At 49.3% G+C, this 24990-nt stretch overlaps 1 protein-coding gene across 9 annotated transcripts in view; it reads right to left on the bottom strand.

Annotated features, from left to right (window-relative positions):
• Positions 1-24990, bottom strand: part of USP19 (ubiquitin specific peptidase 19) — a 638025-nt gene that overhangs the window by 242510 nt on the left and 370525 nt on the right. For all 9 annotated transcript variants that reach the window (XM_085624327.1, XM_085624331.1, XM_085624330.1 and 6 more), the window contains one exon: positions 15066-15167. In XM_085624327.1, coding sequence (XP_085480453.1) covers positions 15066-15167 — 102 coding nt within the window. The remainder of the gene's footprint in view (positions 1-15065; positions 15168-24990) is intronic.

Genomic DNA, 24990 nt, shown 5'->3' with positions numbered 1-24990 from the left:
CAATAGTAGATCCTCTCGAAGAGGCAGCTTGACTGGAGGACCGTTGGTCATGCTCAGCAGCAGCTCAGGATACCAGACTTTCCGTGCCCAATCCGGAGCCACAAGAATTACTTTGGCCCGGTCGTTCCTGACCTTCTTGAGAACTCAAGGAAGGAGTGGTACTGGCAGAAAGGTGTACAGGAGGCCTGAGTTCCACTCAAGATGAAAAGCAACTCCGAGCAAGTCTCGCCTTGGAAACTCCACCGTGCAAAACTCCTGACACTTTGTGTTCTGGCGAACAGATATAACTAAGGCTCTCTCCTACTGCTAAAAGAGATCGTGCACCACCTTCGGAAGGAAACACCATTTATGATCCGTTAGATAGCTTTGGATGAGTTTGTCCGTTCTGGCGTTCAGACAGCCACCCAGGTGCTGTAACACCAGGGAAATGCTCTGATGTTCCAGACATATCCCGAGACGCAGGGTCTCTTGACAGAGTGTCCATGACCCCACCCCGCCTTGTTAGCTGCAGTACCACACGGCAGTGGTGGTGTCCGTGAACACCTGCACCAGCCTTTGCTTGATTGAAGGAAGTAAGGCTTTCAATGGCACGGGAATCCCCTGAAGCTCCAACAGGTTGATGTGGAGGACGGACTCCGCCGGCGACCAGAATCCTCTGATCTCCACCTCTCTCAGATGGCCACCCCAGCCAAGGAGTGACGCATATGACACTACACTCATCTCTGGGTGGGGGAAGGACAAAACGCCTGCCACTGACCCAATCGTGGTTCATTAGCCACCACTGCAGTTCCCTCTGAGATATGGACCATGTCAGAGAGATTGCCCCTAATGCTGCGTCCACTGGTACTTAAGATCCCACTGCAGAGCCCGCATATGAAAGCTGGCATGAGTAACTAGCAGCGTGCAGGAAGCCATGAGGCCCAACAGCATCATCTCACCAAAATGCAAGATAGCAGCTGAGACATCCAAATCATAGCCTGAATATCCTGGCCTCGCCACTTGGGACAATAGAACCGAAACTGCAGTTTGTCCAGAATGGCTCAGATAAAAGGGAGTGTTTGAGAGGGAGTCAGGGGCCACTTGCCCCAAGTGCAGGAGGTTCGACATAATCTGAAGGTGGGAGACGACTGCCTGGTGTGAGTCTGGCCAATTGTCTAGGTAGGGGAAGACTGGAACCCCTCCACTTCTGCAGATGAGCTGCAACCACCCCCAACACTTTTGTAAACACCTGAGGGGCACTGGAAAGGCCAAAAGGGAGCACAGCAATCTGAAAGTGCTCTTGGTCCACCATGAACTGCAGGTAATGTCTATGGGCAGGCAGAACGGGAAATTGGAGTCTTACAAGTCCAGCACTACCATCCAGTCTACAGGGTCCAAGGCAAACAGAACTTAGGCGAACTTGAGCATCTTAAACTTCTCCTTTTTCAAGAAGGTTAAGAAGGTGCAGCTCTAGGATAGGACAAAGTCCTACTTCCTTCTTTGGCACCAGAAACTAGCGGGAATAGCAACCACGACCTACTTCTGATGCAGGCACCTGCTCAATGGCTACCTTGGCAAAGAGAGCCAGGACTTCTTGATGGAGCAAGGAAGGATGGTACTCAGTCAGCAGATTGTAAGTGGGTGGCAGGGTAGTCACTAAGGGAAGGGAGTAGCCCCTTTGGACGCTCTGTAGGACCCAGTGGTCTGATGTCACTGACCGCCAAGAGGACAGGTGATGCAGTTTTCTGCACCCCCCCCTTGCCCCCATTGGGTGCCCATGATGGTCGGAGGGCAAACTAAAGAGGCTTGGAAGTAGCGGCTGCTGGGAGGGAGGACTGGGAGAGGAATTACCCGACCGCTGGCCACCTGTTCATTATTGTCTATAGGACCCGCGTCCTCTGCCATCAAAAGGCTGGTAAGCCTGTTGGCTGTGGTGGCTCAAAGGGAATGGGCACAGTGGGAGACCCCTCTCATGGTCACAAAAAGACAGATTGGGGTTGTCGAGGGTCCATAGACAAGCCCAAGGAACTGGCCATACCTCAGATATATCTTAAAGTGTTCAAAGCTGAATCCGCCTTCTCTCCAACTAGGCGAGAGCCATAACAGGGCATGTCCATGAGGAAAGTCTTGACATCCCCTGAAGCGTCAGTCGTTCTCAGCCATGCATCGCCCCGCAAGACCACCAGCGATTAAATCGCTCAGCCCAGCGAGACGTTCGCGTCGAGTCCACACCTTATGGTGAACTTAGTTAGCTGCATCTCTTTGATTAGGAACAGCCTGGGTAAGTATGGCTTGGGCCTCCTCCGAGACCATAGGCAGCACTTGCGCAACAGAGTCCCAAATCGTATGGGAATAACGGCCCAATAGGATCATGGTGTTCAACGACCGTAGGAAACTGGGCATTTGTAGCAGTTGTCACCCCACTTTGTCCCCTCTTTTTAGCTACTAGATGTGGTTTTTCGACTTTTAGACAGGGCACTGAGGCCTGCAAGGTAATGTCTAATAGTTCTACAACTGGCTAAGGACTTTAGCACCACTGTAAGTCCCTAGTAAATAGTACCTAGGGCATAGGTACTACAGCATATGTTATGCCACCCTAAGTGACCCACACACAAATTCCACACAAACTGCCATTACAGGCTGCGTGTCATGGTGCAAACCATGGATGAAAACATGGAATGGCACACTCCTGTGTGCCATGCTAAAGACACTGCTTGGAATATGTAAGTCAACCGTACAGCAGATCTTGGAGCCCCAAGGCAGGGTGCATTATAGCACATGTGAGGACATATGTACATGAGCAGATATGCCCCTGTAATGTCTAGTTACACTGCTGGATATTGCAAGTGAGCAGGGAAGCCATCTTAAGGTATATACAGTGCACTGGTCAAAACAATGGCTTCAATGAAACATAGTGTTTGGTATCAACCCACACTCATTAAAGTGATGGATTTATTAATACATGCACCCAGAGGGTACCTTAGAGGTACCCCCTGAACCCTACTAACCCTCTAGTGTGCTGGCTGACTGGTCTAGTCCAGCCTGATCCCACAGACAAGTTTCTGACCATCTAGGAGGTGAGAGTACCGCTCTCAGAGGTCAGAAACAATGCCTGCTCTGGCAGGAGGTGTTTACACCTCCTCCTCCTCCAAGAAAGCTATTAAATCAGCATATCAAGTCAGGAGGCTACAAAGGCCTCTGCCGCCTTTGATATGCGACCTAAGGTTTCCCCATACAAGGAAAAGGCCACCCACTGACTGGGCCCATTTGGCACCAGGACAGGCAGGACAATTAGCTATGCAGGAGGCATGTTGCACTGCCAGGCTGGAAACACCTCTAGGGTGGGCAGCCTTAAGTGAACACAGAGATAAGACTTCCACCATCTTGTGTGTGCTGGAATTAGGAATTCTGGGACAGGGTGATGCCTACTCCCCAAAGGAAGTGGTTATCTAGGAGATTGTAGTGACCCCCGACAGTAAGTAGCCCATTGGCTTCAACACTTCACTCCCTATAACGTCCCTAAATGGAGTATTAATGGGACCCCCCCTACACCAGGAACTCAGATTTTGACAGACTAAGATGGAGTGGACAAAGAATAGTGCTGGATTAGAACAGAAGAACAACCACTGACTTTGCACCAACCCTGCCAGCCTGCCTGTTGCCCCCAACAATTGTGGAAGAAACAGAATCGTCCTGCCACTGTGCAGACTCCAAGAATGCCAGAGGGCTACCAGTGCTTCGTAAATCACCAGAGAATCTCCCTTGAAGTAGAGGAGCTACGCCCGTGCAGCCACAAGCACCAAAGAAGCAAGGTCCAGTTCACCATCCTGCCACTTACCTGTCCTACCGACACTGCAGCTGCCCAGAAAGTGGTTGCTGTGTTCCCACGGGTCAGATCCATCCTCCTCCAAGTGTGGGGACGCCAGGACCGACCGGAGCTGCACAGCACCAATACCCAGGGTACGGGACTCCTTGCAGCAATCAAGGCTTGTTGTGTCTAGCCCAGACACCAACACCAAGAAAGGCTGACCTCCACATCGAGGGACTTCAGGGACAGTGAGACTCACATCGAGTGGCCCAGCTGTCCGGTTTGCCCCTTTTATCAAGAACCTGACAGAGTGAGTCTCCGACCGCCCCCACCCCACCCCGCAAAACACCTCTGCACCCAAGCCCCACAGCCCAAGTCTGAGGGAGGTGACTGTGCCCATGGGGTCCCGAGCACTCAAGAGCTGAGCCCACCGTTGGGTCTGGGCCTGACTGGACTTCCAGCCGCCATCTGTGGCCTCTTTTTACAGGGACCAATTACTGTGAGTTTCTCCTGCCATGTGAACCCGACACCTAGAAGCACCTAAGCCCCACAGTCCGAGGAGAAGTGGACCAACGGTGTCCCTATTTACCCGAGCATCTCAAGGGCTGAGCCCCCCTCACCACCACCTCCCTGTGGATTCACCCTGACTAGCCTCCCAGTCCCTGCTTGCAGCCTCTTTATAACCAAACTGTTTCACATTGAATTGAACGGGGCACCTGAAGCTGAAACGCACCTCTGCACCCGGCAGCCCCAGTGCTGCCCGAGGTGGCCTGTTGGTGTTGCCTTGGACCTTGCCCCATACTCACATTAAGCCCAGGAGAACAGTCCCGTAACAAGTGAACTTTTGGAACCTGTAAAAAATGTTCTCAAAAAGTACTTACCCGATTCTGATGCTCTTGGTATCTCAATTCAAATAAAAATCTGTGTTACTTTTTTTAATTAGTGTTGCATTTCTTTATTGAGGCTATGTCTCATTTACTGCCTTTGTGTGTACTATAAATGCTTAGCATAACTCTCTGATATGCCTTACTGCCCGCTCACACTACCACATAAGAGAGGATTTGTGTCTCTGTGAACCAATTGGAGTTTGCCTGGACTCTTTACATGGTGTACCTCTTTTTGGTCCAATATATGAAGAGCCAGCTTCCTACATCGCAGTGCTAGGCTGGCGGAAGTGAACATTCTCTTCCCAAAGTTATCCAGCCTCCTAGATTCCCTATCAGGTGGAGTAGTAGAAAACATGCCGGGAATAATTCTGGATGTGTAGGTTTGGAACTCCAAGCTCTACGGGGTGGGGTGCAGAGTAAGGAACCTGGGGCACCTAGGATTGGGGCGATGGAGGCCTGCTATAGTCCTATGCACAGGAACCCATGTGCAGGGCTTGGTCAAGGCCCAGAGTAGGAGGTCTGTAAGGGCTTCACTGAAGGTGAGACTCTTGGCTCAAGCACCTACATCAAGACATTTGCCTTGACTACCGCTGTGGGAAACTGGATGTCCAAAACCCTAGCCGCCCTACACACCACCAATTCAAAAGAGGCTCCCCTCCTCCAGAGCCATAGCAGGAGGAGAGACCAGGCCAGTGTTAGGTGAGGTGTCTAACCCACTGGCCTCCACCAGCTCCTCGGACCAATTGTCCTGTCCTCATCTGGGAGCTGAAAACCATTACGGTCCATAGCCCCCTCCCATACGTCTCACTCTCCAGGCCTATCAAACAAATAAGGCATTGGCTCCGCTCCGGATAGCATGAACTCGGTTGGTGCCGGGGTTGGCGTCGGACAATGCCCATACAGCTCTGTGTCAGAGCCTGGAATAACAACGGTAGGAGCTCCACCTAGGGGTGTCCGCATGGCCAAGGGCCTCAGGACTGGAGCGGAAGAAGGTCTTGGGTTTACGGGTGGCTACGCTCTGGATCCAGCAAAGGATCAATGTGGCCCAAATGACACCGAGAATGAACCTGCTGATGAGGGTCCAGTAGGGGCCCCTCTCCCACCCGTGGGGCCCAGAGTTGCTCCAGAGTAGCCGGGCCGCCCAAATATGAGGTGCATGGCCTCATACTACTCCTTCAGCTCGGTGGGGGTCGCTCCAAATTCGGGAAAATCGGAGAGCGCAGAGTGGACCCAGGTTCAGGTTCTGCCAACTTGCAGGGCCTACTCCAGGCCTTCAGCATCTTAGGGTTGTGGGACTTACTCGATTACCCTGATGATTTAGATGTGGCGACGACTGTGGGGGAAGGGTTCTGTGAGCAGGACCTTCAGTGCGATCGGGATCTCGAGCGTCGTGTAGTACACAGACTTTGGGCAGCGAGGAGCTTGACGGAGCGCTCCCTCAGCGCCTCTGAATGCACGGTGTGGCAGTCTTTCCCGGTCTGGAGTTGTGGTCCCACTCAAAGCACCACAAACACACCAAGTGGGGGTCTATCACCGATATCTGCCTGCGACAGGCTCCACATGATTTGAAAGCAGCCAGTTTCTTGGGCGACATTCCTCACACCGGGATAAAAAAAGTCTCAAAACAATTTGACAAAACGCTGAAAAATGCCAGTCAAAAAGTGTCTGAGTGGTAGCTCAGACCGGATCAGCGCTATCTGGTGCGGAAAGGAAAGAACTGACGTCAGAACGCCAGGGGTGGCGCCTATATAATTAGCACACATGTCATTTCAGGAGCAGACAACGCCACCTACCAGCGTGCAAGGGTACTGCTCAAAAATTGTCTAGATCAAGCTACTGGATCCCGCGGTGGCACTGCTAGGACACACGAGGTGGCTCCCGAAGGCAGCGCGTAGGCTAGTGGACATGGGCATGCTAATAGCCAAGCGCAGAGTTGCTTTGTGCTGGATGCGAGGCCCATTGCCCACAATAGCGCAGTGGAAGCGAGATGTGCTATATTGCTGTACGCAGTCGGAGACGTTTAGTGAACTGCTACCTCCGAGGAGCAGGCCAAAGAACTTTTGGGGATTGTATGCGGACTACCTCAAGAGCGGTGGAGCAGGTGCAAGGCTCGATGCTGGGGAGGAGGGTGCGCTTGCCCCGGACATGGAGGCTGGATAAGGGTGTTTTGCGACAGCGGGCGGAGTTCTACTATTGGAGCGTAGAAGGGTACATGCACTCTGTGCTGCGGATTGAGAACTGGAAGGCGCAGTTGGTCATGTGGTACGGTTGGGCTGGGTGTGCTCCAGTTAGGTAAAGCAAGACCTGAACAGGCATTGAGTACGAGGGGGAGCCCTTGGGAGCAACTGACAGGTTCTTTTAAAAGTTGTGGGGGGGGGGGGGGTGTTGATAATTAGTTTGGCGATTTTTCAAGAAGAAAACTGTGTGCTCCCATTCAGGGAAAAGACTATAAGCATTGACATGTTGGGCGGCATTCACGAATAGAGTTGTTGAATTATTGTATGTATAAGACAGCGATACCCGGCCCCCGGGATGTGGGATCCGCTGAGACACGTAGTGATTGTCAGATACAAAGTAGCCGGCCCCAGGGTTGTTGGCGAGTGGATGTGTACGCCAACATGATTGTTCATTCCAAAATAAAATGTAAAAAAAAATAAAAAATTGTCTAGATCAAGTCTGATGCCAGGGAATATTCGAAGGTAAGGAATCTGCTGCTAGAAGTCTATCAGATTAGCTACATTCTACAGCCACTTCTTGATACCTCAGAATGACAATCGGCTATGGGATAATACCAACTAATTCTATCCCAGAAAATCTCTCCACCATTTCTTTCTTTAACCCATGCCAGCTCAATACCATTAACTTTAAACAAAAATCTCAGAATGAACAATCAAGTGCAGTAACCAGTTAAGTGAACTATGCACATAAAAGATACCATAAAAGGACATTCAGCAGTGTTCAAAGCTGACAGCTTATAGAAAATAAACTGTGCACCTATCTCTCACACTTCTTCATCTATCACAAAGCTAAGAGCTACGTCCCATAACATGGAAACCACATCTCGACGGTCCTCATGCACGACACAAACACTTTCCACACAGGATCAGAAGAAAGACAACAACCATCCAATCATACACCAACCGTGGTGTAGTCTGGTACCTATGCAGAGAAGCGCTTCACCGCCTCACTTAGGATTAGTAAGTGCTACATAAATATAACAATACAATGCTTGCTTTTTTGAAGGAGGAAATATTACAAAAGAACTGAGTAACATTCTCAATAAAGGTCACCACAATTCAATATCTGAAAGATGATGCCGGTTTTGTGCGGGGAATATAGGAAAGGTGATTAAATAGTTTAAGTGATTCAAGGTGAAAAAAGGTAGCAGCAGGATAACAACTTCATGTAAGGCTTCTGAAATGGTCATAAAGAACAAGTTACTTACCTTCGGGAACGATATATCGATATATCTGTAAGAGACATATATTACTTATAGATTCCTTACCTTAGAATTACCCCCAGGCGTCAAACTAGATCCGGAGAATTTCTTTCCTTAGCAGCACCTCTACGCGTCTGTAGGTGGCGTAGGTCAACTCCGCGTTGGTCGTCGGCATCGCCGGGATGACGTCGTGGTATCTACTTAGACGCCGCCCCTGCGCGCTGATGTTCATTCCTTTTAAGAAGCGCAGAGCCATGCAAGACACTGACTACTGGTGCACAAAAGTAAGGCCCTAAAAGGCAGTCCCTTACACTAGAGTCAGTTCACAGAACGGGGAGGATGGGTGGGGGAGTAGGAATCTAAAACTAATATATGTCTCTTACAGATATATTGTTATCGAAGGTAAGAGACAATTAGTTATAGATTCCTTACCTTAGAATAGATACCCCAGTAATACCAACCCCGGAGGTGGGTCTGCAAACCAAGTTCACACCAGAAAGTCTTGGAGAACTGAACGGCCAAAGAAGCCGGCTCTCCGGACTTGACAATCCAGGCAGTAATGTTTAGTGAACGTGTGCAAAGATGCCCAAATGGCTGCTTGGCAGATATCACCGAGAGGGACTCCACGTTCCAAAGCGTAGTGGCTGTCGTCGCCCTGGTGGAATGGGCGCGCAGTCCTACCGGAGGCTCCTTTTTCGCTAAGGAATAACAAATAACAGATCTTAATGCAAAGAACGACCCCTCAAGAGATGGTCCGTTTTAGCACGGCCCGCCCACATAGCCAACAAAGAGTTGATTGTTCACCTGGAATTGTTTTGTGCAGTCCAAATAAAATGAGAACGCACGTTTTGGATCCAGACGGTGGAGTCTCTCCTCCTCGGAAGAATTCGGGGGCAGGAAGAAGGTCGGCAAGTGTCCTATGTGGAAAGAGGTAGCCACTGTGGGATGAAAAGAAGGGCTAGTTCGAAGGACAACCTTGTCCGGATGGACAGCCAGGAAAGGAGGTGTAGAAGAAAGAGCCAGAAGCTCACTCACCCTGAGAGTAAAGGTGATGGCAATCAGCAAAGCAGTCTTTAGGGTCAAGAGTCTGAGAGGACAATTATGTAGTGGCTCGAAAGGAGCACACATAAGGTAAGTTAACAGCAGATTCAAGTCCCACTGGGGCATTACAAAAGGAATAGGAGGAAAGAGGTGAGTAATGCCCTTAAGAAACCTATATACAATAGGGGACTTGAAAAGAGAATGCGGATCAGGAAGGCGAAGAAAGGCCGAAATATCTGAAAGATAGCCTTTAAGGGTGCCCAGATCAGAGCTCTGCTGGGCCAAAGATAGAATAAAGAGGAGAACTTCTGAAAGAGGGGCAGAAAGGGGATCCACAGCCTTTGTTGTGCACCATGCCACAAAATTGTTCCATCTACAGGAGTATACTGTTTTAGTGGAGGGATGATTGGCTGCCAAGATGACATTACAGACTTCGGGAGGAAGGTCGAAAGCCGTCAACTGCCGCCGCTCAATCTCCAAGAACGGAGGTGGAGGCTGGACAGGTTCGGGTGGAGGACCGTCTCCTGCTGTTGCAACATAAGATCCTCCTGACAAGGCAGTCTGATCGGAGGATCGATGGCCAGGTAAAAGAGCTCGGGATACCAGATCTAAGCAAGGCTCTCCCCAATGCTGAAAGAGACCTTGCACCACCTCAGAGTGAACACGCCATTCATGATCCATCATGCACCAGCAGCTGAGTTCGTCCGCCCTGGCGTTCAGAGAATCTGCTAGGTGTTGAACCACCAGGCCCTGATGTTCCAGCCACGTCCAAAGGCGAAAAGCCTCTTGGCACAGGGTCCACGACCCCACCCCGCCCTGTTTGTTGCAGTACCACATGGCAGTGGTGTTGTCCGTGAAAACCTGCACTACCCTTCCTTTGACAGAAGGAAGGAATGCCTTCAGTGCTAGACAAATCGCCCGGAGCTCCAGAATATTGATGTGGAGCCCGGACTCCGCTGGAGATCATAGGCCTCTGATCTCTGCCTCTCCCATGTGGCCGCACCATCCCAGGAGGGACGCATCTGTCACCACTGTGAACTCTGGTTGGGGAAGGGAGAGGGATCAGCCGTTGACCCAATTCTGGTTCGTTAGCCACCACTGCAATTGGTGTGCAGTGCCCTCCGAGATCTGGACGCAATCTGAAAGATTCCTCTGATGCTGCGTCCACTGGAACTTCAGGTCCCACTGCAGAGCCCGCATATGCCACCTGGCATGATCCACCAGCAGGATGCAGGAGGCCATGAGGCCCAGCAGCCTCAGGGTCATTCTCACCGAAACACGTGACAGGGGCTGAACCATCTGTATCATAGCCTGAATATTCTGGACTCGCTACTCGGGAGGATAAGCCCGAAACTGCGCTGTATCCAGAACTGCTCTGGTGAAAAGGAGCTTCTGAGAGGGAATTAGGTGCGACTTTGTCACGTTGATAGTGACCCCCAGAGAGTGCAGGAGGGCCGCCGTAGTCTGGAGGTGGGAGCCGACACTCTGGGGCGAGCCCGCCTTCAACAGCCAGTTGTCGATAGGGGAAGATTTGAAACCCTGATCTGCGCAGATGAGCTGCGACCACCGCCATCACTTTTGTGAATGCCCGAGGGGCACTGGAAAGGCCAAAGGGGAGCAGGGTAAACCGAAAATGCTTGTGGCCTACCGTGAACCATAGGGAACGCCTGTGGGCTGGCAGGACGGGGATGTGGAAGTGTCCTGCAAGTCCAACGCTACCATCCAGTCTCCATGGTTGAGGGCAGACAGGACCTGAGCTAATGTCAACATTTTTTACTTCTCCTTCCGGAGGAAGCGGTTGACGTCCCAGGGATCCAAGATAGGACGCAGGCCTTTGTCCTTCTTGGGTACCAGGAAGTAGTGGGAGTAACAACCACGACCTACTTCTGGGACAGGAACGCACTCGAGAGCTCCCTTGGCCAAGAGAGCCATAACTTCCTGACAGAGAAGGGCCAAGTGATCCTCTGACATGCGATGGAGTGTTGGTGGCATAGAGGGAGAGGTAGTCTCGATGGGGAGGGAGTAGCCCCTTCGGACTATCTGAAAAACCCACCTGTCCGACGTGGTGATGTGCCAGTGGGGTGATGGCAGATCCTGCCAGCAACTGGTGGCCCTGAAAGGTAGGACTAGAAAGGTTTGGAGGCTGCTGCCGAGGGGGCACAGGTGGACTGGTCCGCCAGCTGGCCCCTAGACCCATAGCGCTGGGTCCCCGGCCGCGCAGCGGCTGGGTAGCTTGCGAAGGCATGTGGCCCTGGGTGGGGCACCCCTTCCGTAGCCACGAAAGGAAGACTGAACGAGGCGAGAGGTGGCAGCGAGGCCCATGTTCGTAGCTCTAGAGTCATTGAAGCGCTCAAGGGCATTGTCCGCCTTTTGGCAAACAGGCGACGGCCATCAAAGGGCATGTCCAAAAGTGTCGATTGGACATCCGCGGAGAAGCCAGTGGACCTCAGCCAGGCGTAGCGCCTCAGGGGTATGGACGTAAAAATCGTTCTACCTAGCGAGTCGGCGGCATCCAGCCCACATCGAATGGCGAACTTTGCTGCATCTCTACCCTCTGCGACTGCAGGGGAGAGTACGGCCTGGGCCTCCTCCAGGCACTCTGGCAGCACTTGCGCAACCGTGTCCCACACAGAGTGGGTGTAACGGCCCAAGAGCCATGCAGTGTTCACCGACCGCAGTTCTAAACTGGCGGAAGAAAAGATCTTCCCAAGATGGTCCAGCTTCTTGGATTCCCTATCTGAGGAAGCAGTAGGGAACGCGCCTTTGGATGTTGAAGCTTGGACCACCAAGCTCTCAGGGGTAGGGTGTTGGGAGAGGAAAATTGTGTCACCCGGGGCCGGGCGGTGTCGTCAGTCATTCATCCTATACATAGGTGCCCCTGTGATGGGCTTGGACCAGATGCCCAGAAGGATGTCTGGAGGGCCTCATTGATTTGCAGAAGGGGCTCCGAAGAAGCTTCTGCCGGCTGAAAAACCTCAGTCAGGAGGTTAGTCCTGGCTGCCACCATAGGAAGCTCAAGGTCCAAGGCCTCAGCCACCCTACGCAACACCACAGCGTAAGAGGCTCCCTCCTCCGTGGCCACTGTAGGCGGAGAAAGCATACCAAGGTCTGGCGAGGTATCCAGACCACTGGCCACACCCAACTCCTCTCTCCAGGCTGGCTCTTTAAGCTGGTCTGCCAGAGGGTAAACAGAACCCTCCCAGTCCTCCTCACCTACCTCTGGTTGCCACTCAGGGAGATAAGGATCACCAGGGTAGAACAATGGTACAAAAGTGCAGCTCGGCGCCAGCGTCAATCGACACTGGTCCGGCTCCATGTCCAAGTCGAGGAGGAGGCCGGGGTCGACGCTGGCCGGGAACCCAACCGGCATCGGAGGTGATGGAGGCGTCGTCAGAGAGATCGGTGCTGGGGGCGGGGGGGTCGTGAGGTTGACCGGCATCGATCCAGATCCAGGCCTGGATACCTGGGAGCCCTGCGGCGCCGGAACCAAATGCATCGAAGGCCTACAACCTCGAGCTGAGTCCGCGGGGCCCGAAAGCGGAGTTGGGCTGCCCAAAGATGGGGGAGAGGGCTTCGTAAAATGCACAAAGCTGGGCAGGTGACTCTCCGACTCCCGGGAAGGGAGGGAAGATCGGAGTAATTCCAGCAGGCTCCGTGGGAGGAGCCGAAGAACGACGACCTTCCGTGTCCCGTGTCGGCCGACGGACAGGGAGAAGGCGAAAAGCGACAGTGCTTCTTCGCCTTCTTCTTGTGCTTCAACTTACCCGATTACGAAGACTTCGGGGAGGAATGATGGTGGTGACTACGCGACCGGTCCGGCGACCTCCCTCTCTATCAGGACCTCGAGCTGTGCGGAGCGGACTGCCGGGCCGCCAGAAGCTTTCGGGACCCCTCCCGCAAAGACTTCGGGTTCATGGCCCAACAGTCGGAGCACGACTTCGAGTAATGGCCACGCTGCAGGCACCAAAGGCACACAAAGTGCGGGTTCGTGACAACTAGTGGCAGGAGTCACAAGGTTTGAAACCGGTACGTTGATGGGACATCCCTACGTGCACCAGGAGTCGAACAACTTGAAAACTGTCGAAAAAAGTCAAAAAAGAGTTAGTAAAAAATGACTAAGGGTACTGCTCTCTCCGGATCTGCGTTGGCTGGCGCGGAAAAAGAAAGAACGGACATCAGAGCGCAGGGGCGATCACGACGACAAACGTGGAGTTGACAGACGCCACCTACAGACGTGCAGGGGTACTGCTAAGGAAATAATCCTCCAGTTGCAGTCTGACGCCTGGGGGTAATTCTAAGGTAAGTAATCTATAACTAATAGTCTCTTTCAGATACCAGAGTGCCTCTCTCCTCCTGTTTTTTCCGTTAACACAGCCGACTCCTGGTAAGCAGCTGGAAATCATTACTGGTGTGATGGATACACAATGCCAGGGTGGTCCTTGACCATCTCAATCGATGAAATAGCTTAGCCAAGTGCTCTCACCAATGCTACATGAGATTATTAATAGCTTGCTTCATGAAGAGAGCAAGTCCAACAGAAGCATTTGAAAGATTCTCCAGGTACCCTTTATCACAACAAAAAAATATAGTAACAAATAATCAATGTCCGCACTCAGAAACAGCAAGCTATAGATCTGAAACAGAAACCTCATGAATGTCCTAGAGTAGATGGTAACCAGGCAACTTTCCACGTAACTGGAGGATAAGGATTTAAGGAAACAACACAGTTGGACAGAAGGGAGGGATGCTAGAAATTCTAGGGTAAGGAAAAGATGCACAGCCTATGTTGATAGACCTATTTCCAATACTAATGATTACGGCATTTGACTAAATCGTCTGAAACAAATAAGTGCCCCATAGATGGTTTGAGACAGTGGAGTTTTAAAATCAAACGAAAGTGCAGCGTTGCTTACAAAAGATTCAGAATATGGTGGACAGTTTGTGGCTGGCCTGAGCTAGCAAAATGTTAGCCCAACTCTGTTGGCTTCAATGGCTTTCAGCAGTTCAGTTACATTTGCAGCTGCTTTCCATAATTGTTCAGATAATTTACCAAAAGAGGCTGTCACAGTGGAAAGCTAAGCCACAATTTATCAACATTGATGACCTTGAAGGTCTTGAAAGCACATCATATAGAAGTAGTACGTGTGGCAGTACACTGTTGGAAGGCAGTAGCACACAGAGTGAATACTCTCCCTCTTGAAATTACAAAGTCCCCTAGTTTTGTGAAACTGAACAAAATTTTAAAGTTATCCTTGGGTTGAGGTGCCTTATAGTGTTCTGGCTGTGACTAGAGGTAAATATGAACGGGTGACCATGGTCAGGCATGGCCACAGAACTAACTCCACACAAAAAAGATAAAACAGTTGCTCAACTCTTCAAAGGTTACATTCCTTCCATGTTGGTCACAGTATACACATTCACAAATCCAGTCACATCATGGCATAGAGCAGGGCTTGAAGCACATCGTAGATCATATGGAGTACACTATCCGCTACTGTAGTGTGCTCTTAAAAAAAAGAATTCCAACAGCAGTTTAAAAAACAAAAAGGCTATCAGAAGTAAAGTGTCTACTGAAGGGTTATCCAACGCAAGTCATTAATGGGCAGTGTTATGTCAGATTTTGAGAATTACTATAGACAACAGTAATAATTATTTTCTTTTATGTTTCGGGCTCTATTTTGACCTTGGCTGTACTCCAAATGAACTAATTTTCTTCACCCTCTCACTATGCACACAATAGTGAAATAACGAGTACAGAATATGTAACAGTGTCGCGCTAATCTAGGGTATCCTAGTGTTAGGATAAAAATGTAAATAAGACTTGGAACTGAACATGCACAGATATGCTGCCTACTCTGCTAATTTTCCAATACAACCACATACATTCTAGGTTAAACCATGGATGTATTACCTCAGCCAGGCGCAGATTTTCAGGATTCACTCGGACGCTATGAGAGATGGACTCTAGAACTTCAGCTGCATTTGAATTCTCTTTGCTGACACTCACTAAGAACTGCAAAAAAGAAAAAACAGTAAAGGAAATGCAAGGAATTACAAGCCAACAAGTACACTGGCGTTAAACCAACTTTTTCCACAAAATCTTGAACTTACATGAATGTGAAAGTTCAGTTTTTAAAGCTTGACTCTCAAACTGGCCGGAAGAAAGTAATCAATTGTAAGTAGCGTAGTCGCATAGGGTTAGGTTTGAGTGTAGCTTTAATATAGGTTAACCTTACCTCAGATAGTTTCTAATCAAGATAAGCATCAATATACTGAGTGACCAAGGATCGCTAGACCAACTAAAATAACCTACAAGGTTATAAGTTTGGTGGGCAAAGGGCAATTTCAATTGCTTTCTCTAATTTGAGCAATCAAATGTGTACACCTAACCCCCATCAAATGTCCAAATGCTTTCTAAAATATATATTAAACTAGCTAGTGACATGCGTTTGGTAAAACTGGAGATGACTATCGTCTGAGTAAGACAGCGCGGAGCAATAAGAGGATAAATCCTGTTTTTTTCCAAGACTTAACAGATTTGTGGGGTGTGAGAAAGTGCCTCTTTTGACATGGTTAGCCCCCACTTTTTGACTAGTATTTGATGTCGTTTTGATTATAGCGCACACGGTCCATGCCAACCAGGTCCCCTGTGCCAGCGCTTCTTCCCTAAAACATATTAACATTGGTACTTCAGCCCACTTTAAGTCCCTAATAAGTTGTAACCTGGGTACTTGGGGCCTGGAAGCTGAAAAGGATCCCCTGGAACCCGCTCACTGGGACCATGCCGCTGCCCTTGCAGCTTGCATGCCCGGGGAGATGAAAAACAACAAAGTCAACATGGCACCCTGCCGGGTGCTATGCCAGCTAGCACTGCTTGAAGGTATATGCAAGTTACCCCTCTAGCAGGCCTTACAGCCAAAAGCAGGGTGCACTATGCCACAGGTGAGAGCATATCTACATGAGTAGATATGTCCCTACAATACTTAAGTAAATTCTTAAATATTGTAAGTGCCAGGAGGAGTGCATGGGCTGGAAACTTGACAACTCTAGTTTCCCAGCACCATGATGACTTCACTGAAATCAGGACTGTTTGGTACGCAAAAATTCCTTGTAATAAATCCACACCGATGCCAGTGTGAGATTTATTAAACAGTGTACTCAGAAGGCATCTCAGAGGTGCCCCTTGAAAACATACTGACACTGGTGTGGTCACTGAATGACTTTACACAGACATGTTTCTGGATCCCTGGGACAAGATTAATGCACATCCTGGGCGGAGGCGTCTCCCCTCCTACCCCAGGATGGGCTCAAAGGAGAAACTTCAAAGGCCTGCCGCCTTTGTTATGTGACTCCCAACCTCTGCTGCATACAGCAGATGGCAGCCCCCGGTTTATACCCCCACTGTGGGCGAGAAAACCGGTGGAAAACCTTATCAAGACTAGGTGTGCCCACCTTTGCCAACTCCGCTGAAGGCGGTGAAGTTAAGCACACTTTTCAGTCCCCTCCATCTAGAAGATGAGGGGACTCCTCCAAACAGGGCTAGGTCTTTGCCCTCACAGGAGGGGTGGCATAATAAAGGGTGTAGTCACTCCAGGTGAGGTGAGGAGCCCATTGGCTACCTGTTACTCCCATAGAACATCCCCTGAATTTAGTATTTAGGAGGCTCCCTCAGACCTTGAAAACCAGTTGCCTAAGGACAAAGAAGATGCCGTGCAGAGAAGCCCGAGGAAGACTACTGATTCGGCGCTGGCTCGATCGGCTTCCCTCTGGCTTCCAAGACCCTGCGAGAAGACGACGCCTGTCCTGCAGCCAGCGACTTCCAGCAACACGAGGCAGACTGCCTGAACTTTGAAAAAGACCAGAACTCCCAGGTGTGAGAAAGTGCCATCTTTCTTGCATGGTATGCCCCCACTTTTTGCTGAATGTACATTGACTGAGTGTGCCCTGGGCTCAAGTGCCCAGGGGCTATGTCCCTTCCTTAAAAACTATGCTGAAACCTAAAACCCAATTTGGCAAGCCCTGGCCACATGTCAGCCCCTGGTACATGGTACCCTAGGTACCCAGGGCCTTGTGACCAGGTAAGGCCCCTAAGGGCTGCAGCACTTAATTTGCCACCCTTAGAGGCCCTGTACCCTGACGCAAACACACTACCCTTGCAGGCAGAGTGTCTGGGTATAGAACAGAACAGAGTCGACATGGCACACATCCCTGTGTGCCATGCCCACAACATACACTACCCTGGCATACATCTGCCACCCCTCTAGCTGGGTGCCCTATGCCAGTGGTGTGGGTACAGGAGCACGAGCCCTGTGCCCCTACAGTACCCAGGTCCATTCCTGGGTACTGTAAATGCAGTGCTGCCATTTAAGAGTATATGGTGCTGGGAGATCTTCACCACAAACTCCACAGCACCATGATGGCACCACTGAAGACTGAAGTTTGGTAACAAACTTCTCAGCCCATTACACCCGCACTGATGCCAGTGCAGGATTTAATGTACAATGCACGACAGAGGGCATCTTAGAGATGCCCCCTGAACCTAACCTACAATCCACGTCTGGTCTGAGGGGCTGCCTAGGCTGCCACACAGCAGACATGTTGCTAGACCCCTGGGTAGAGAGCCATCCACTCTCCTGGGCCTGCAACAATGCACAACCTGGGCGAGGTGCTAGGTCTCCCCCCCCCCAGGATGGGCAGGGGAAGCTTCAAAGGCATGCCGCCTTTGTGAGTTTCTCCAGGCCACTTGCTATACCCAGCAACTGGCCCCTACCGGTTCTAAACCCCCTCTCTGGTGGGAAGACTGGCCAGAAACCCCAAGGAAGGACAGGGGGTGTGCCAGTCTCTGCCAACCCCACCCCTCAGGTGGGGAAGGCGAGGTGAAGCACATCCCCGGGCTCTCGCCATCTTGAAGATTGGGAGCCCTACCTAATCAGGACTAGGCCACTGCCCCCCTCCCACAGGAGAGTGGCAGGATAGTGGGTTTACCCACCCCAGGGCAGGGACCCAGTGATCCCTGCCCTTTACCTACCTGTAACGCCCCAAACTTTAGTATTAAGGGGCACCCTGAACCTTCCTTCCTCAGATGCCAGTTTCCGAAACAGCAAAGAAGATCAAGAAGAAAGAAGACCTGCCGTGCAGCTGCTAACAAGAGGAAGACACCAACTGCTTTGGCCCCTGGCCCTACCGGCCTGTCGACCCTCGAACATGCTCCTGCTAAATCCCGGCATCTTCCGTGGCCAGCAACCTCACAAACCCCGGTGGACCTGGCTACCTTGTGACTTTGAGCATCTGGGACTCCCACGAGCAGTGGCACTGCTCAAAGCAAGTAACTGACCCCTGGCACCAGCCAGGAACTGCGAACCCTGCACACTCTGCACCCGCCAAGCCTGGCCTGTGCTGGAGTGGACAAAGACCCCGAGGACGTCCCCCCGGCGACTGTGACCCCAAATCCAGCACCCAACGACCCACCTCCACGCTCCTGACGATGCCTGCAGCCTCAGAACCAGGTCCCCCCCCCCCTCCCCAACCACGATCAACAGAGGGTAAGATTTCCCAACATCAAAAGCCACCACTGCACCAGGCGCCCTGCGGCCCCCTGTGCCCAACTCCTGGGTACCTACCTATCCTCCAACTACCCAACCTACCTCTCGCAGTGGTGGTCGCACCTGAAGAACCTCCGTCCCCGAGCTTGCAGCCTTTGTTCGTCCTTGAGCTTTTCCATTGCAATCCATTGGGCGCCCGACGGCTCAAAAGCACCCTGCACCCAGCCGCCAGAGTGGCCCTGGCAGTGCAACTTCTACTCCTACCTACTTCCCCATTTGCCCTGAGCAAGTGACCAGGAGCCCAGCTCCCACAGCCGCGTGGCCTGCTAGTCAGTAGCCACCAACAAGGGCCCCCTGCCTTCCATAGGATAACATTGGGCGTAAATCACTATGCACCCGGCAGCCCCTGTGCCGCTGAGGGTGTAACAACTTTACTTACCTGACCCTGGGAGACCCCCGAGTCTATGCCCAGGACCTTAACTCTGCCAGTCGAGTACTTACCCAAAAGCCAATAACTCATTTTTCTGCCATAGGGTGACATTGGCTGGCTTCACTTGAAAATTCTTCCAAGTGTGGAGTTTCTAAACTTTAAAATATTCACCTAAAATCAACCGAGTAACGAAATTGAAAATACTCACCTGCTCTTAAGAGAGATCCAAGTGCTGGATCTTGGTGCCCAGCACTTACCCTGAAAAGTAATTACAAACCATACTAACCGCTGACTCAATATTCTTCCATAGGAAACCATTGACTGTTTTTCTGTGAAATTTCTTCTGTCGATTTTTGCAAACTACAAATATTCTTTAAAAATCGTACTAACTGTGAAAACGTAATTACTTACCTGTTTTAGATAGATGTCCCAGTACTGAGCCTAGGAGCCCAGCACTGGATTACAAAAGTAACGAGAACATACTTTACCGGTAACTTGAACTTTCTCCCATAGGAAACCATTGACTGTTTTTCTGTGAAATTTCTTTTAAGTGTCGATTTTGCAAACTTCTAAACATTCGTTAAAAATCGCCTGTATAACCTAAACGCATTCTATCAACTGCTTACAGGTGGTACATTGGTGCTGGATCAAGGATCCAACACTGAACCCGAAAAAGTAACCATAACCCCACTTACCTGCTAAGTGAATTTCCTCCCATAGGATAACATTGGTAATTTGATTAGAAAAAGTTTCGAAGTGTCAACTTTTAAAATGGCAAAATATTGCTTAAAAATCACAACAGTAACTAAGACGTATTTACTCACTTGTTTCCAAGGACTGAATCTAGGATCCAGTCCTGGAGTTAGAAAAGTAATCCTGAAAGTAATCAATTGCATATAACTTAAAATTCCCATTGAGCTCAATGTATTATTGTGTTTGAAATTGTGTTGCCTATTGCAACAAACTGTAACTATTGCATTCCAAGTCAACTGCCTTTTGCAAAGTATTTAACTAAAGCATCTCATTCTGAGAAAGTATATTTCGATACCTATTTTTGGTTCTAAAATAAAACAACCATATATTTTTATATACAAATCATTGGCCTAGAGTTCAGTTCTTGAGTGTGTGAGACCATTTGCTGACTGGGTGTGTACAACAAATGCTTTACACTGTCCTCTGATGCTGCCTTACTGCTCGACCAAGCTACCACTTTAGAGAGTAAGGTTGTATCTAACTTTAGCCTCTGCCAAACCTCTGGGGGCTGTGGACTCTGTACACACTGTACCTATTTGGGAACAGTATATACAGAGCCACTTTCCTACACCGAGGACAGTGGATCTGTCACAAAGAAACTAACACCAAGGACTCCGGTGCCCTCAGGATCCGCGATTCTTTCCCACTCTGCACCCTACGCCTCCGGCCCATGTCAAGGTGGACCACCGACCCAGAACAGGTTGCCCAGCGATCCGGACCTCAGGACCAGTGCTGGCTGACCCCTCTTGGCCTCCGCAACAACACCTGCAGCCTGAATCCAGAGGCCTCACCTGACCGTGACTGACTCTGGTAAGAAGACTCTTACGTCTAAAGGCAACCCTGCACAAAGATCCTGGGTCTAGGGGAGCTGAATCAACAGTGCCTCTACTACCCCCTACATCTCTACTTACCTCTGTTGTCTATCTCCCTCCTAGCCTGTTTGTTGAAAGCAAAGTCTCCATTGAGGAAGCACTGGGCGACAGACGCTGAAATTGCTCCCTGCTGTTCCCATGCCGCTGGTGGTGTATGTTTGGTGCTGCTTTGTGCCCCCTCCACCTGTGCTTAACCTAACCCCCAAAGCTTGGCACCTGCAACCGATTTACCTAACTGCAAGCAGTGTGGCTCTAAGCACCCCCAGTCTCCATTGAAACGCATTAGGCCAAACTCCGATTTGTACCAGGTCGCCCCTGGTGGTGCAGTTTTAGTACTCACCTGCCCCTTGCTGACTTTTGGTCCCAAAGACTGGAACTGTCGTTGCGTACTTAACTGAGTAACCGCAGTATTGTTTTCCTCCATAGTATAACATTGAACTGTTCCGGAATTGCACTTAGTGTTGACTTTTGAAAGTGAATAGTATTTTAGTTAAAAACGTATTTACCTTATTGTGAAGACCTAGGTCTTAAAATAAAACACAAAGCTTATTTTAATAAAATTGGTGTGGACCTTCTCGCCTTGCTTTTTGGTTTTTTATTTAATTTGTTGTTTTTTTTTAAAAAAGGGTGTATCCTGACGTCCCTTATGTGCAGTCTGATCTCCTGTAATTTAGCGGAGCCCCTGTGGGCCAGTCATTGTTTTTTGAACTGCTTGAACATCTCTGAATACTAGCGGCCGGCCCAGGAGGTTGTAGGCCCGTGCTTGTACCCTTTTTCTCTGCACAATAAAGCTTTTTTACCCCCCAAAAAAATAAATAAATAAATAAATAAATAAATAATTGGTGTGGACCTTTTTAGGTCTCGCCAAGGCGAGCAGCACGACGCAGCGCATGCGCTGCTCGCCTTGGAGAGATCTATTGTTGTCGGTTTCTTCGCCCTAGGGAACAGGCCATGTGCACGTGTACGACTCGCACGTTCAGCACAACGCGTCGGACAGGACAGGTGATGTGCACGCGTATGGCTCGCGCGCACAGCACGCATGGTGAGCTTTCACTCTCACGGCGACACCTTGTTTAAATTTGTTTTCTGCCTCCTGCTCCTCACATGCTCTTGTGTCAAAAGCATATGAAATATTCAGACATTGTTGTACATGAGGAACTAACAATTTTTCGAATGTAACTGAGTGTCACTGCCTCCTGGCAGCACGCTCGCCCGAGTCTGACCCAATTAAACACAACAAAGAGCTCCTTACAAGAACCACAATCTTCCATGGACCATTGTGATGTGGAAACCCAGCAGGAGACATTGAATATTACTATGCCATGAAGTTTAGTTCTAGTTACAGGCGTGTCCCCCCCCCCCTCCCCCCTTCATCCTCATGAGAACTAGGACTATCATTTTCATAACACCCCCTCGCACTGGAGACCGGGGTGAACACACAACATGACAGTCTTTGTTCCATGTAAATGCTGCAGCTGCACTGCCACTTCAGAAAAGTCTACAAACAAAACAAACATTGGCAAATACAATGGTCTTGGTATGCTGGTGAAGCGATCGCAGCTGGCTGACAGAGGGTATTTTTCTAATTATTTCTTTTTTTGCTTCTTTTCTTTCCTCCCCAGACTTCTGCTGCCTGTCCTGCTTTCTATTTCGCTCATACCCCCTTCTCCCTCACACAGCCACTCTTCTCCCACTCGGCTCACAGCCAATATGCAGCCTCTTCCACCCAAGACGTTCACTGCCTGATCCTGCTCTCTGTTTCGCTCGCACCCCCTTCTCCCTCACACACCCTCTCTTCTCCCACTCGCTGCACAGCCTATATGAAGTGTCCCGAGCACGCATTGTTTCCAGTATATTTCAATGCTTTAAACATCACCCTGTAATGCAGCCATATTGACGTCCTTACTATGAACCGGCTTCTGAAGGAAAGCTGCTTTTGGGACACTTTCAACACACATCAGATTCCTTGAATCATTTAAACAGGCTACATTCCCAAGATTTCAGATCTATCTTGATGAACGCCCTTTATGCCCTAATAATTGACCATATGCCCATTTTCCAGGATCACAAAGACCCCTTGTTTCTCTGTTAAATGTGTATACCAGTAAAGCCCCTCCCCTTTAACCCTCTCTTGGTTTTATTAACGATGGTGACCTCCCACAACACCCCTCTTCTCTGTTCTCCTCACTCGAGCCCTCTGTATACCACTGAGTCTATTCCTTTCCCATTCTCCTTCAAATATGTTATTTTACCCTTTGCCCCAACATATACCCTACCTATACACTACACTTGCCTATTTACCCCTAACTGTATGTAGCCTAGTATGCAGGCTGCTACTTCTATCCTACTACTGCTACCTATACCTTAGTACCTACATCCCTGCCTGTAAGTTAGTACCCTCCCCACTTCTACTCTAGTACCTTTACACTAATAACATATGTGCGTTTCTTGGCTTTATTAGTCTTTCCTCTTTTTCTGCTCTCCTATAGCTTGGTGTGCATTGCAGTTAAAGTGCATCATAGTCACTGTAGTTAATCACCTGGTAATACATTTCCTCATGTTACTTCAACAGAGCTCTTTACACTAATACCACACCTGTGTTTCTTGGCTTTAATAGTCTTTCCTTTTTTTTCTGCTTTCCCATAGCATTGTTTGCAGTGCAGTTCCAGTGCATTATGGTTATTGTAGTTGCTGGATGGTGCTTTGATTTTGGGAAGAAAGATGCAGGTGGACAATAAGGGGCATAGTGGAATGTTTCCCACTGCTTACTGTGTTCATATGTGACCGTTTCCACTTCCTCGTTGGCAAAAAATACCATTTGTAAAATAACATGAGTTTAGCAAATTATAAACATACCTGCCTTCAGTAGTTTATATATTATTTTCTAGGACTTTAATTTGTAAACTGTTTGTCAGTCTCTCTTGCTGCTTCACAGAGGAAACCATAGGCGCTTTTCTATGGGGTGCCACAGGCAACACCAGTTCACTTCCACACTTTCCACGAATACTGTAGAAAAGCTCAAAGGGGTGGGTTTTTCTGAGGCCTCAGGCATTTCCGGCTTTCATAGCATTTCCGAATGCTCAATAAACAAGCATTTGCAAAGCAATAGATCTCGCATTTGTGGGAGCTAGATCTATTGGCGTTGTAATTGGCAATGCGTTTTATTTACGTATTTTGAAAACCTGGAGTATTTAATAAATACGCACTTTGTACTTCTAGTCATTGCTTACGAGAAGTAAGGCTGGCAGTAACTGTGACTGTTTTACTGCCAGCCTTGCTTCTTGTGAGCAAGGACTATAAGTACAAAGTGCGTGTTTACGCACCGCTTGCAGGTTTTCAAAACACATAAATAAAAGGCATTGTCATTTACAATGCCAATAGCTCAAGCTCTCGCGAATGCGAGACCTATTGCATTGCAAATGCTTGTTGTGTTGAGTGTCCATTACTGGTCATTGTTGTGCAATATAAATGTCCTACACTACCACTAATAGAGCACTTTGGGGTTTACATTGAACCCTGTACACTTCTGAGGTACCCCTGGAGTCGGTATAACTCCTAGTGGTATACCACATACAGAGAAAACGTCCTTCATTGGTGGCAGCAGTGGGATACAAGACTTTGACATTTGTTGTACCACTTGTTTAATAATTGATTTAACAAGGGGAAATCCAAAATTGTCTTTAGTTAGAATTTGTATCGATTATTTTCCCACATTTATTAAAACTAGTGTCCGCGCCTTGGTTAGGTCACCAACTATTTAGAAATTAAAAATCTGTAGAGTAAATGGGTCCTTAGCAGCCATTAGCATTTCTTCTAAGTTCCTAATAAATCCCAACTACTTTTAAAACCATATCTGAAAAGCTAGGGGCCAGCCAGGAGATCAACCTAGCCCCATATGCACTTCTGAAAGTTTCTCTACTTAAAGATTTGTCCAAAGCATGGAAAATTGCTATGGGTCCGAAACCCACAAAAGGCCATCTCCAGCAGCTGCTGGCTGAAAATGAGATGGCCATGGCAAATCAAATCTCCCCCAATGGGGAAGCAAATACCATTCCTACTACTTATCCATCGACAATACGCTCTTGCATATCAATTATTAGCTTGTGTCATGAGTGGTGATCACTTGGAAGAGAGACGTGATATATCTCCCAGGTACCTTTCCAGATTAATGTCCACAGATGCTGGCACTAGATATCCTCAACAGAGGAAGACATAGTTGGGAATGAAGCTTCTCTCAGA

This window comes from Triturus cristatus, chromosome 9 (assembly GCF_964204655.1).
Source record: "Triturus cristatus chromosome 9, aTriCri1.1, whole genome shotgun sequence".
NCBI lineage: Eukaryota > Metazoa > Chordata > Amphibia > Caudata > Salamandridae > Triturus > Triturus cristatus.
This window is presented reverse-complemented; position numbering and strand designations above follow the sequence as displayed.